Genomic DNA, 13,219 nt, shown 5'->3' on the forward strand with positions numbered 1-13,219 from the left:
GGCATGTATATGTGTGCAGTCTTCGGGCATAGAGACTTTGATGATGGTTATAACACAACACCGAGGGGTTTCCTTGGAGATTTCATTACACAGGATTAATTAAATCACACAGCAATGATGACTCCATGGAGGTGTCATAGCCACAGGAGTAACTCAGAGTTGGTTTGGCTCTGCACCAGCCCTTCCCTACACTAGGTGTCCTTTAGTGAGGAAACTGCTTTTCTGTGACCAGCTCTAGCATTCATCCCTCCTCCCTGCCAACTAACTTTCACTTCTCTCCACCCACCCTCCTTAGTCCACGTTAGGATGTGCAAACAAGCAAGCACATTACAGAGGCAGAGACTCTTTATGGACGGTTTCTTCATTTTTCTGAATTCTAATATTCAAGCACATCACTTGATGACTGTGTTTGGAAACTGGCACTGCAGTAGAGGGCGTGATCTTCCCAAGGCAAAGGTCACAAGCTTTTCTTTTCTGGAAAACACACAACTAGGTAGTCAGCAAAACCATTTCACTAATTATTGTTTTGGATAAATCATTGGTACTGAGTATAACTTCACCTATGAATATATAAACACATGTCTCCAATGAGGTAGCCTTGTTACCTGTACCTACCCTGCTGTCTTGTTAGAGAAGTAGAGCCTGACTGGCAGGATTGCTCTGGGATAGGCTTGTTTTGTCAGCCCCTGTAGTTTTTCCAGTCTCTCTCTCTCTCTCTCTCTCTCTCTCTCTCTCTCTCTCTCTCTCTCTCTCTGTCTCTGTCTCTCTCTCTGTCTCTCTCTCTTTCTGTCTGTCTCTCTGTGTGTGTGTGTGTGTGATGTGTGTGTGATGTGTGATGTGTGATGTGATGTGATGTGTGTGTGTGTGTGTGTGTGCTGGCCTCTGGCTTTGTCCAGGCCGGTGGGCTGCTGGTGTTGACTGTGGATGGGAGCCACTAGTTCACCATGAAATCTGTTTTGTAAGAACTGTACCACAGAGGCCTTGAGTTAGTGGTGATGGTGTCAGAAGTGGGAGGGCAATGGGGAAGATCACTGAATATGGTAGTTTGAAATAAAATGCCCCCAAAAGGACCAATAGTATTAGGAGGTGTGACCTTGCTGGAGTAGGTGTGGCTTTGTTGGAGCAAGTGTGTCACTGTGAAACTGGGCTGTGAGGACTCTTATGCTTAAGCCAATCTCAGTGTCTGTTCTCAACCTGGTTCCTGCTGGTCAAGTTGTAGAACTCTCAGGTTCTTCAGCACCATGTCTGCCTGTATGCTGCCATGTCCTGTGGTGGTATTGTGTTCCCCAAAATATTGTGTACTCTAATAAATTTATCTGGGGTCAGAGAACAGACAGCCACTAGATACAAAGCCTAGAAAATAGTGGCACTCACACCTTTAATCCTAGCATTCCAGAGATAGAAATCCCTCTGGATCTCTGTGAGTTCAAGGCCACATTGGAAAAAGCCAAGCATGGTGACACACGCCTTTAATCCCAGAAAGCCAGCCTTTAATCCCAGGGAGTGGTGGTAGAAAGCAGAAAGATATATAAGGCGTGAGGGCCAGAAACTAGAAGCATTTTGGCTGGTTAAGCATGTGGCTGGTTAAGCATTCAGGTTTTTGAGCAGTAATTCAGCTGAGACCCATTCCGGATGAGGACTCAGAGGCCTCCAGTCTGAGGAGACAAAACCAACTGAGGATCTGGCCAGGTGAGGTTAGCTGTGGCTTGTTCTGTCTCTCTGATCTACCAGCATGGACCCCAATAACTCGCCTTGGGTTTGATTTTATTAATAAGAACTTTTAAGATTCCTGCTACAATGTCCAGCCATGATGATAATGGACTAACCTTTTGAAACACTAAGCCACCCCTATTAAATGTTTTCCTTTCTAAGAGTTGCCTTGGTCATGGTACTTCTTCACCAAGAGACTGTATTATATGAGGAACAGTCACTCAGGTTCTCACTCTCGGGAGGGTTTTGACTGAGAGTCAAGGTTGTTGCTGACACTCAATGGGAAACTCTGGAGGTCATTATGCTTTCTCTATGACATCATCTTTCACTGTGGAGGAGTCTGTTTAGCAAAAGGCAGTTAATATCTTACCCACAGCAGAGAGTTCTGGTTTTGTGTTTGTTTTTGTTTTAGGCTTTTGTGGACCCTTTGGATGTGTGCAACTTAGTTGTTGCCAAATATCTTTCCCTTCCACGTGAGATGGTCGGATGGTCAGCAGAGTCATGTTTTGCTCTAATGTTGAAGGAAGCACTCAGGACTCCAGTCCCTTTCCCGTGTGCCTCATCTTCTGCACCACCTCCCAGATACCCTGACTGTCAAAGAGAGTGGGAATTATTTTCATTTTTTGGTTAAGCAATTATTTTCTCATGGAGATCACCTCTGAATTTCTCCAACTCCCTGTGACAATGGTCTCCACAGGGACATTTCCATTTGACTGTCAGGCACTGACTTTACTTTTAACCATCCCATGCCTGTGATATTCAACATGGTCTCCCTGGTGAGTCAAGGGCCACCAGGGCTAGTCACTTTCCCAAGTGTGTTATCTGTCCCTTAGCACAGGAAGGGAGGCCTGATTTGGATGTTAGAGGGAAAACGGTTCCTTATTAAACTGTTTGTCATTTGTGTTTGTACCACTTATAGTTTCTGGTCCAATGAAATATTTCTTGCCGATTTACTTAGGAAGCTTTACACATCTTCACTTGTGTGTTGTGTGTTCAGCCGAAATCGTTATTTATAATTTTCAGGTTGTTTAAAAAATACTAGTTTTATATCTATTTCTTCAAACCACTCTGATATTCCATTTTTAGGATCTTTGCCTACAAAAGTGCTCCAGGAGACAAGTATATAACTTTTAGAAATTTTTTGAAATTATTTTGTAATAGATGTATATAAGTGATGCATTATTTTCTATTTGCTTTATTAAAATAGTATCTAGTTATTGGTGTAGCATACTGTTCCTTATCTTGTACTTTGATTGGTAACAGATCACTGACATCTTCACAGGCAGGAGCTTGCAAAATTGCTGTGCTTAAATGAACCATATTGTCTTCCTGATGAGGGTTATTCAGCAATATTGGTGGGAGCTCACCCCACTGACTCCTCCTTGGGACTCCAGACATATATCATATTGTTTCCCATCAATGGAGTCTGTAAACCTGTGTAATACAGTGGGATTACATGCAACAACAAAGATTTTTTTTGTACCTTTTTTGAGCAGGCCCACTATAGCTCTTCTAACACCTGTGGCCATGCTTTGTTTTCCAGGCATTTCAGGATTCAACTTCTTCTAGTTTTTCTCAAGTGAATTTATTTGTGTGTGTGGCAGAGTTCCACCTATGTATATTAGCCTGTAACTCTGGAAGGTCCAAATATTGACAACCTCAAGGAGGCAGAGCTCATGTTAACTTCTCTACTTGGATGGGCCTCTGCTTTTGAATGGTTATCAGATGGCCAATCACTACTGTCTAGTGACAGGAGTGTCAAAGTAGCTGGCCGGATACTACAGTAGCATCAGGTCCAGTGAGTCACAAGTTAACTTCTCTGGTCAGGTGATTTCTCAAACTGTATCTGACACTGAGCAAAGCTGCAGACTAGTCTCTGAGGTAGAGTATCCTGCTCAGCGCCATTTCTCCACAGCACCAGACCCGCAAAGGACCAGACTCTATCTATGAACAGTTGATTACCTTCCTTCTGGGGCAGAGCTGTGTGGTGGGTTTCAGCCTAAACTGAGTGTTTGTCTGTTTTCCCAAGTAAATTGAAGCTGGCTTCTTCTCTAAAGTATGCAGAAGTGGAATTTAGCTGTCAGGGTGGAGCTGTTGCACAACCTTTCAAGTTGAGGGGACCCACTGCTTGACCTCCCCACATAAGCAGAACTAACTCCTCCAGTTCTGGAACCTGGGAAGGTGGGAGGCCCTGTACCTGGATGGAGTTATTGGCCAACTCTTTTCTAGGTTATTATAGCTGTTGCTTGGTTTCTACTATAGGATCCATGGAGGTGGCAGTCTCTTAGTATGAGGATCAGGGGCCAGTGTATTTTTTTAAATTATTATTATTTTATGTTAATTGGTGTTTTGCCTGCATGTATGTCTGTGTGAGGTTGTCTGAAGCCCTGGATTGAATTTTCATACAGGTGTGAGCTGCCACGTGGATGCAGGGAATTGAACCAGTGTCCTCTTTTAGAGCAGCCATTGGTTCCAGCCACTGAGCCATCTCTCCAGCCTCCATCCCCTTTTAAATTTTTTTCAGAGTTCAGCTTTTATTTGCATTCTTAAAAGCACCAGAGATTATTTCTCTGAGCTCCACAGAGGTGGACACCTACATGCCCAGACCGCGTTACTGGGTCATCTTTCATGGATGAATGAAGTAAGTATTGGCTTCCTAGGCCAAGCATTACTAGCCCCAACATTTTTTTCTGGAATTGGTTGAGGTTGCATTTTTCCTGTTTGGGAGGGCTTAGATTGGTGCACTCAGAAATTGGGCCACAAAACACAGTCCAAATTCAGGTAGTTTTGAACCTGATCTGTCTATCTAAATGTATCTCTGCTTGACCTGGAAAACATACCTAATATGACTACAAGTTTGATTGTAATGACTAACCTCTAACTTTCCTTTATTTATATCCTAATTAGTTGGTAATAATAACTTTCAAGGACTAGCAATTTGCATTAATTGTTATATGTTACAAGTTACATTAATCTTGTTACAATACCTTGAACAAGATTAAAAATATATGTTCAATATTTTCTAACAAAATCAATCTCAAATTTGTATCAATATACAAAATTTATAAACAGTATACAAAAATCCAATCCAATGTAAAATATTTAAAACTAGTAGTTGCCTTCTAAAGTAGATTCAATCATTTACCTTTTTATTTTATCATATCTATATAAATCAATCTCAAATTTGTAGCAATAAACATAATTTGTGTACGATATATAAAAATCCAATACAATGAAAATATTTAAAACTCATAGTTGCCTTTAAAAGTAGATTTAATATTTACCTTTTTATCTTATCATATCTATATTTTCTCTTTTTTCTTTTCAGAATAGATTCAATAATCTACCTTTTAAGTCCTCTTTTTCTTTTTTTTTCCAAACAAGAACCCTGAAACTAATCTCCTTTGTTTAGCCTTTTTCTAACCATTAACAATTAACAACTTGTAACTAATCATCCTAATCAATGACAATTATCCATAACCTATTGAATGGCCAAAAGCTACCCACCTCACCTCTTCGGAATGTGTGTGTGCTTTTCTTAAAATTACTTTCTGATATCTGGGGGTAAAGGCATCTTTAGGGGATACTGAAAAGAAAAATTTTGGTTTAGTTGTCACGTCCTAGGAGAGGGAGCTTTATCATTTGTTGTTCAGTCTCTATCTAATGGTTTTTTTTGGGGGGGCGGGGATGATTTCAACATTCTTCAGATGTCTCATATGTACAGTGTTCTTCAGATTCCTTAGCCTTCATTCTCCTTAAAGATAAAAACAAAAAACCCTTCCCCAGCAATAACTATGGGGAGGTTCACTTTTGGCAAGTTATATCTGATTAAATGAAAAGTACTTGCTAGTTGTATAAGTTAGTTTAAATTGGATGGTCATGCTGGTTGATGAAGTATCTCTTCTTCTAATTAAGATGTCTTTCTTGTTCAAATTGATCCTTTATCAATTTTGATGGTATTCATAGCTCTTCTTCTCCTGTATAAACAAATGCAAAATCTTGTCCCCAGTGTAATATATATCCTGGATTCCATTCTGAGGTCAGCACATCTTTGAAGTATACAGGCTGATTTAACTCTGTAGTTTTTTTTTCTATTATCCAATGTCTCTCTACAGCTGTTGTTTCTTTCTCATTAGCACTGAGATAATTTAAAGTTAATAGAGCATTATGTAATCTATTTCTGGGAGTTGTTGCTACCCCTTTCTATTTATTTAGCATATCCTTCAGAGTTCAATTTGATCTTTCTGTGACTGCCTGACCTGTAGGATGGTGTTATATTTCTGTAGTATGCTTTATATTGTAATAAGGAAAAAAACCTGTCTTATTTTACCAGAGACATATGCTGGAGCACTGTCAGTTTTAATTTGTACAGGTATACCCAGGATGGCCATAACTTCTAGAAAATGTATAATTACAGAATCAGCCTTTTCAGAACTCAGAGCATTTACCCATTAAAATCCAGAATAGATAGCAATGGTGTGGTGTACATACTTCAATTTTCCAAATTCTGCAAAATGAAACACATCCATCTGCCAGATTTCATTCTTCCAAGTGCCCTCTGAGTTACATCCTGCTAGTATTGGAGTCTGATTGTAAAAAGGACAAGTAGGACATTTCCTTACAATTTCCTTGGCTTGTTGTCAGGTTATGGAAAAATCCTTTTTTAAACTCTGACTATTGACATGAATTTTTATAAGATTTGAGGCCTCCAGCACCTTTCCTATCAATAGTTTATTGATCTTGTCATTACCTTGTGCTAGAGGTGCTGGCAAACCCATATGGAATCGGATGGGAGTTATGTATAAAGGATGTTTCCTATATCTGATTATATCTTGTAGCTGAATAAATAACAAAGTTAATTCTGACTCATCAGGGATAAATTCTGCAGTCTCAATATGTAAGACTACTCTTTAAGCATACTGAGAGTCAGTAACTATGTTGAGAGTTTCTGAAAAACCCATTAATACCATCAGAATAGCATATAATTCTTTTTTTGAACTGAATAATAAGGACTTTGAGCCACATTACTTAAATTTTCTGATTTATAACCTGACTTTCCTTGTTTGTTTGCATCTGTATAAAATGTACAAGCTCCAGCTATGGGTGTTTCCCATACAATGCAAGGCACAATCCAATCAGTTCTCTTTATTAGTTAAATTCTATCACTTTGGGATATTTGTTGTTAATCTCCCCCCAAAAATTACTGCAAGATCTTTGCCAAGGTTTACTTTTTTGTCAATTTCATCATTAGTTAGAGTTACAACAATTTCTTCTGGGTCTATTTCTGCTAATTGATGAATTCTCAATTTTCCTTTTAAAAATCAAGTCAGAGATCTTTTCCACATAAGTTTTTAATTTTTTACTCTGTTTATTTGGTAGCAACATCTATTCCAATGTAATATCTTCCCTCTGCATTAAAATTCCTCTAGGAGAATGCTTAGAGGGTAAAATAAACAAAACACAATCAAGCTTTGTATCCATGTGATCCACATGTGCATCCTGTATTTTCTTTTCCACCAAAGCCATTTCTCTCTCAGCTTCAGCTGATAGTTTCCTTGGACTGTTTAAGTCCTTCTCACTCTCTAAGGTTTTGAACAGTTTATCATTAATTTTTTACCCCAACAGCAGTCTGTAGATAGGAAATGTCTCTGAATAATCTTTGAAATTCATTAAGAGTCCGTAATTGATCTCTCCTAATTTACACCGTTTGGGGTCTAGTTTTTTTGTAGACCTATTTTATATCCTAAATAATTAATAGAATATCCTCTTTGTATCTTTTCAGGAGCAATTTGTAATGCCCAACAAAGCAAAATTTTCTTTATTTCTTCAAATATTCTTTTTCAAGTATGTACATTTGAATTAGCTAGTAAAATATCGTCCATGTAATGATAAACTATAGATTTGGGAAATTGTTTACATATTACTTCCAATGGCTGTCAAACAAAATATTGGCACAGGGTTGGGCTATTTAACATTTCCTATGGGAGAATCCTCCATTGATATCTCTTAAACGACTGAGAATTATGATAAGTAGGCATGATGAAGGTAAATCTTTCTTTGTCTTTTTCTTGTAAGGGTATTGAGAAGAAATAGTCTTTTAAATTGATAACTATAAGAGGCCATGCTTTAGGTAACAGAGTAAACAAAACAATTGCAGATTATAGAGAGCCCATTGGCTGCATTACCTTGTTAATTGCTCTTAGGTCTGTTACCATTCTCCACTTACCAGATTTCTTTTTAATAACAAATGTGGAAGAATTCCAAGGGCTGGTTGATTCTTCAACATGTTGGGCATTTAACTGCTCTTGTACCAGTTGTTCGAATGCTTGTAGTTCCTCTGTTGTTAAAGGCCATTGCTGAACCCATACAGGTTTGTCTGTTGCATTTTAAAGGTAGAGCTGTTGGTGTCTTCAAAAGATCATCCGCTGTTGTGCCCTGTTCTTGTACAATCTGGATGGCTAGTGACTCTTCTTTATATTTTCTAATATTTTTCTCAGAAACATACATTAGTTTATGATTTATTTATGAGGTTGGAGAAATGTTAATCTGGGTATTCCATTGTTGTAATAAATCATGGACCCATAAATTCATAGCTATATTAGTCACATATGGTTTTAATTTTCCTCTCTCTCCTTTGGCCCTATACATTTGATTCATCTTGTGGTCTGTTTCAATTGAAATAATATTCCAATCCCTAACAGATGAACATTTAGCTCCCGCAGAGTCCAATTTGGATGCCAAAATTCTGGTGCAAATATTGCTATATCCATGCCTTTGTCTATAAGACCCTCAATGCTAACATCATTTATTTATTTATTTATTTATTTATTTATTTATTTATTTATTACATTTTGGTCTTTGTTCATTTATAGAAGCTTGCCAAAAAATTCACTTTATGATTTCTCCTGAATTTTTTGTTCTCTCTGCTATAGCTGTTCTATCACCCTGAGCAGTATAGGTTATCACAATAGGCATTTGCTTAATTGCTCTGGTAATTGGTTTCTTCTATGACGGCAGGAAAGGACTGAACTGAATTTGCCATGGGGACCTGAAAGTGGTCTCTCAGGGAGTTTCACAATGGCAAACGTAAATGATTATCTTGTGTGTCCCTTGTTGATTTACATTTGTTAGTCCCATATTTGCCTTTACTACACCTTCTGCATAATCCAGAGGGAGGATCATTCTGTTGCCATTGTTCCTTGAAGAAACATTGATTCTAGGAATGTCCTGTGTAGCAGGAATCTTAAAAGTTCTTATTAATAGAATCAAACCTGAGCCAGGTATTGGGGTGAACTGGAAGATCAGAGAACAAGAACAAGCCACAGCTACCTCACCTTGCCAGATCCTCAGCTGGTCTTGTTTCCTCTGACTGGAAGCCTCTGTGTCCTCAGAATGGCTCTCAGCTGAACTGTGCTGCTCAAAGCCTGAAAGCTTAACCAGCTTTCCTCACACCTTATATACCTTTATGCTTTCTACCACCTGGGATTAGAGGCTCGCTTTCTGGGATTAAAGGCATGAGTCACCATGCTTGGCTGTATCCTTGAACAGTCAGATTTCTGCTTCTGGAATGCTAGGATTAAAGGCATGTGCTACCACTGCCTATCCTAAGTATCTAGTGGCCTTTCTGTTCTCTGAACCCAGATAAGTTTATAAGGGTACACAATATTTTGGGGAATACAATACCACCACAGTCCTGTTTACAGTCCCTTTTTAGATGACCTTGTTACTACATTTAAAGCATCTGACATTATTTTTCTTCAAATGTCTGGAAATCACCTCTCCTATCCAATTATCATCATGGTCATGAGATTCAATATTAATTGTATCTCAGATCCATTCCTCCAAGGGTGCTGATCTTGTCTTTAATGGCCTAATTATCCTTTTGCATTGTGCAGTAGCATTTTCAAGAGCCAGAGATTCAATTATTATCTGTCTAGCTTCTGAATTTGGTATCACTGTATTTACTCCTGAAGACAGCCTTTGAAAGAAATCAGTGAAGGTTTCTTTTGGGCCCTGTATAATTTTCATAAATGACTCAATTTTCTTTCCTCCTTCTTCAATTCTGTTTCAAGCATTCAAGGCTCCCATTCAGCATAAAATTAGGGTGTGGTCATTATATAAAGATTGTCTTTGTATATCGAGGTAATTGCCTTTTCAAGAAGTTGATCTTGGGAAATTTTCATACCTCTAGCCCTACTTTGTTGTTCCATAGTCTTAGTCTCCTCTATCCACCAGGTCCTCCATTGTAACTGTGGACCACCCTCTAAAACAGCTGTAACCAAATATTTCCAGTCTTGAGGGATAATTCTATTACAAGTTGACCACGAGTTTAACATCTGCTTTATAAGCAGAGAATGTATACCATATGAGACTTTAGCTTCCTTGAAACTCCTAAAATCTAACATTTCCACTGGAGTCCAGTTAGCTGGTACACAGCCTTGAGCATTTGGCAGTTCCTGTAAGGTTACCACATAGATTATTATTGGTTCTTTGAAAGCCTTAGGCTGTTTCTCTGTAAGTGTAAAATGCAGTGCTGAGATAGGTTACATTTAAACTCTTCTGTCTGGATCTGAACATCTCTATAATCTGTTTTAACCAATTTTTCTAAAACTTTTATCTTGGCACTCAAATTAAACAAATTTTTAATGCTTAAAACATAAATGACCAAACAAATAATATCCATAACTAATGTTATGTAAATCTCATCAGCATTAATTATCATCACATTTAGTTGTTCCATTTTCAGACTGCCTATTGTGTTTTCAAACAGAGATCAAATTCCCTCCATTGTAGAAATGTTTCCCATCTTTTAATGTGGGAAGAATTTCACTTTTAAATAATTTCTCGCTATAAGAAATCTTACTTGACTCACCAAATTTGCTGACAATAATGATTCAGTTGTGAGGCTGACTCCTGTGCATAGATCAATAGAACCCCAAGCAGGTTTCAAGACAGCTACTTAGTGTGTTATCAGCCTGAGATGGGGATCCAGAGAAAGCCTACAGTCCACTGGGAGAGAAGTGAAAGAGACTCTGGCCCACATGGGGTGGAAACTTCAGCCACGAGCAACTGAGGCTTTAGCCCGGGCCTGTAAGGCCACATGCAAGCAGCTTTTTTTGTGAATTCATGCCACAAACTAGGGCCACCATTTGTAAGACAAATTGCTGAATGGCCTTATTAGTAAAAACTCCAGAGCCAGATATTGGGGTGAAACTGAGAGATCAGAGAGGCAGAAGGAAGCCAGCCACATTCTTACCGCTAGGAAATCCTTATCCAAAGGGAGATTGTTCCTGTTTCCTCATGCCTTGTATAGCTTTCTGTGTCCTGCCACATTACTTCCTGGGATTAAAGGCATGTGTCTCCACTGCCTGGCTCTCTTTCTCTCATGTAACCCAGTATGGCCTTGATCTCACAGAGATGCAGACAGATCTCTGCCTCCTGAGTGATAGGATTAAAGGTTTGTTGCTACCACTGCCTGATCTCTATGTTTAATATAGTAGCTGACTTTTCCCTCTGACACCCAAATAAGCTTTATTGAGGTGCAAAAATAAATTATCACCATGGCCTTTGACCATTGTTCCTAGAGTAACTTAATCTGATCATCATCGTTGGAGGCAACAAGCTTTTAGAGGCTCATCTCTTCATCTGTCTTCTGTCCAGATGTCTGTCCAAAAGCCAGGCTCAGAAAGACAGTCATCCTGTCTTAGAAAGGTTGCAGAAATAACAGAAACTGATCTAACACAGAGAATGTTTTCATTTTGACAGGGACAGTGGCTGTGTAACATTGGTGTACTAGAGACTTACAGCAGGGCTGAGTCCTAAGCTCAGTGTCTGTCAGTCAAGACTCCTGAACTCTGAGATCCATGGACTCAGCGCAATGTTGATTTGACGCATGTCTCTCCTTTCTGGCATAATGTGCCTTTTAGGGAGAGGTTTGCTTTTCTGTGACCTCTAGCATTCTCTACCTCTTCTTGGTGACACTCACTGTCTATCTTTCTTAGTTTCCCTTCTAATGAAATACAATTGAGCCTGTGATGGATATAGAAAATCCTTATAAGCAGCTTCTTAATTTTTCTGAATTTCAACATCCAAACACATTGTTTGAAAATGGTTTCAACAAATAGGTTAGGGAGCCAATGAAGTTCGTTAATTATTACTCTTTTGAGTAAATCATTAACACTGAATTTAACTTCACTTGCAAACATACAAATACAGCAAAAAGTTTTGTCCCTGTACTGTTTCAACCAGTTCTATCAGAAGAAATCAGGTTCTCAGCAACTGGACTGTCCTGGGCTCCACTTCTCCCATGGCTCCTGCAGGTCTCCCAGCCTCCCTTCCTCTGTGTGTGTGTCTGCTGCTGGCCTCTGGTTTTGCCCAGGCAGGCAGGCTGCTGGTGGTGCCCATGGATGGGAGCCACTGGTTCACCATGCAGATGGTTGTGGAGAAACTCATCCACAGAGGGCATGAGGTGGTGGCAGTTGTGCCAGAGGTGAGTTGGCAACTGGGAAAATCCCTGAATTTGACAGTGAAGACATACTCAACTTCTCACACTCTGGAAGATATGAACCGTGAGTTCAGGTATTTTTCTGACACTCAATGGAAAACTCCAGAACAAAGTATGTTTTCTTTTCTGACAGGCTCAGCCAAACATTTCTTTGAATTATTATTTTCACATTGTAGAGATTTGTTTAATGACAAGAAGTTAGTGGAGTTCTTGAAGCAGAGTTCTTTTGATGCTGTGTTTCTGGATCCTTTTGATGTGTGCGGCTTAACTGTGGCCAAGTATTTGTCGCTCCCTTCGGTGATCTTCGCAAGAGGTGCATTTTGTCACTATCTGGAAGAAGGTGCCCAGTGCCCCAGTCCACTGTCTTATGTTCCCAGAATTCTCTTAAAATTCACAGACACCATGACTTTCAAGGAGAGAGTGTGGAACCAGCTCTCCTACATGGAGGAGCGTGTATTTTGCCCCTATTTTTTCAAAACTGCTACAGACATTGCCTCTGAAGTTCTCCAGACCCCAGTGACAATGGATGACCTCTTCAGCCAAGTGTCTATTTGGTTGTTACGCTCAGACTTTGTGTTAGATTTCCCCAGACCTGTGATGCCCAACATGGTGTTCATTGGTGGAATCAACTGCCAACAAAGAAAGCTGATTTCCAAGGTATGTTATTTGTTGTTCATCACATGAAAAGAGCTCTGGGGCCGGGCAGTGGTGGCGCACGCCTTTAATCCCAGCACTCGGGAGGCAGAGCCATGCGGATCTCTGTGAGTTCGAGGCCAGCCTGGTCTACCAAGTGAGTTCCAGAAAAGGCGCAAAGCTACACAAAGAAACCCTGTCTCGAAAAACCAAAAAAAAAGAATGAAAAGAGCTCTGGGTTAGGACAATAAAAAAGAAATTCTTTACTGAGCTGTAATTTATTGTTTATATCACTGCATATGGAATTTCTTCCTGGGTTGTAGAATTGTTTTGTGTTTATTCACTAATTAGGAAACAAGTCTATAGGTGCCC

General features: G+C 39.4%; 1 protein-coding gene across 1 annotated transcript; it reads left to right on the forward strand.

Annotated features, from left to right (window-relative positions):
• The first annotated feature begins 12,112 nt into the window (after positions 1 to 12,112).
• On the forward strand, positions 12,113 to 12,935 carry LOC114697846 (UDP-glucuronosyltransferase 1A9-like). Its single transcript, XM_028876178.2, has one exon. It carries the CDS (start codon positions 12,113 to 12,115, stop codon positions 12,896 to 12,898), a length of 786 nt encoding a protein of 261 aa, XP_028732011.2. The 3' UTR covers positions 12,899 to 12,935.
• The last annotated feature ends 284 nt before the right edge of the window (positions 12,936 to 13,219 follow it).

The sequence above is a fragment of the Peromyscus leucopus genome, chromosome 13, assembly GCF_004664715.2.
Source record: "Peromyscus leucopus breed LL Stock chromosome 13, UCI_PerLeu_2.1, whole genome shotgun sequence".
Classification (NCBI taxonomy): Eukaryota; Metazoa; Chordata; class Mammalia; order Rodentia; family Cricetidae; genus Peromyscus; species Peromyscus leucopus.

Excerpts from the sequence above, each read along its gene's own strand:
- LOC114697846 (XM_028876178.2), top strand. The coding sequence starts at position 12,113 with ATGGATGGGAGCCACTGGTTCACCATGCAGATGGTTGTGGAGAAACTC.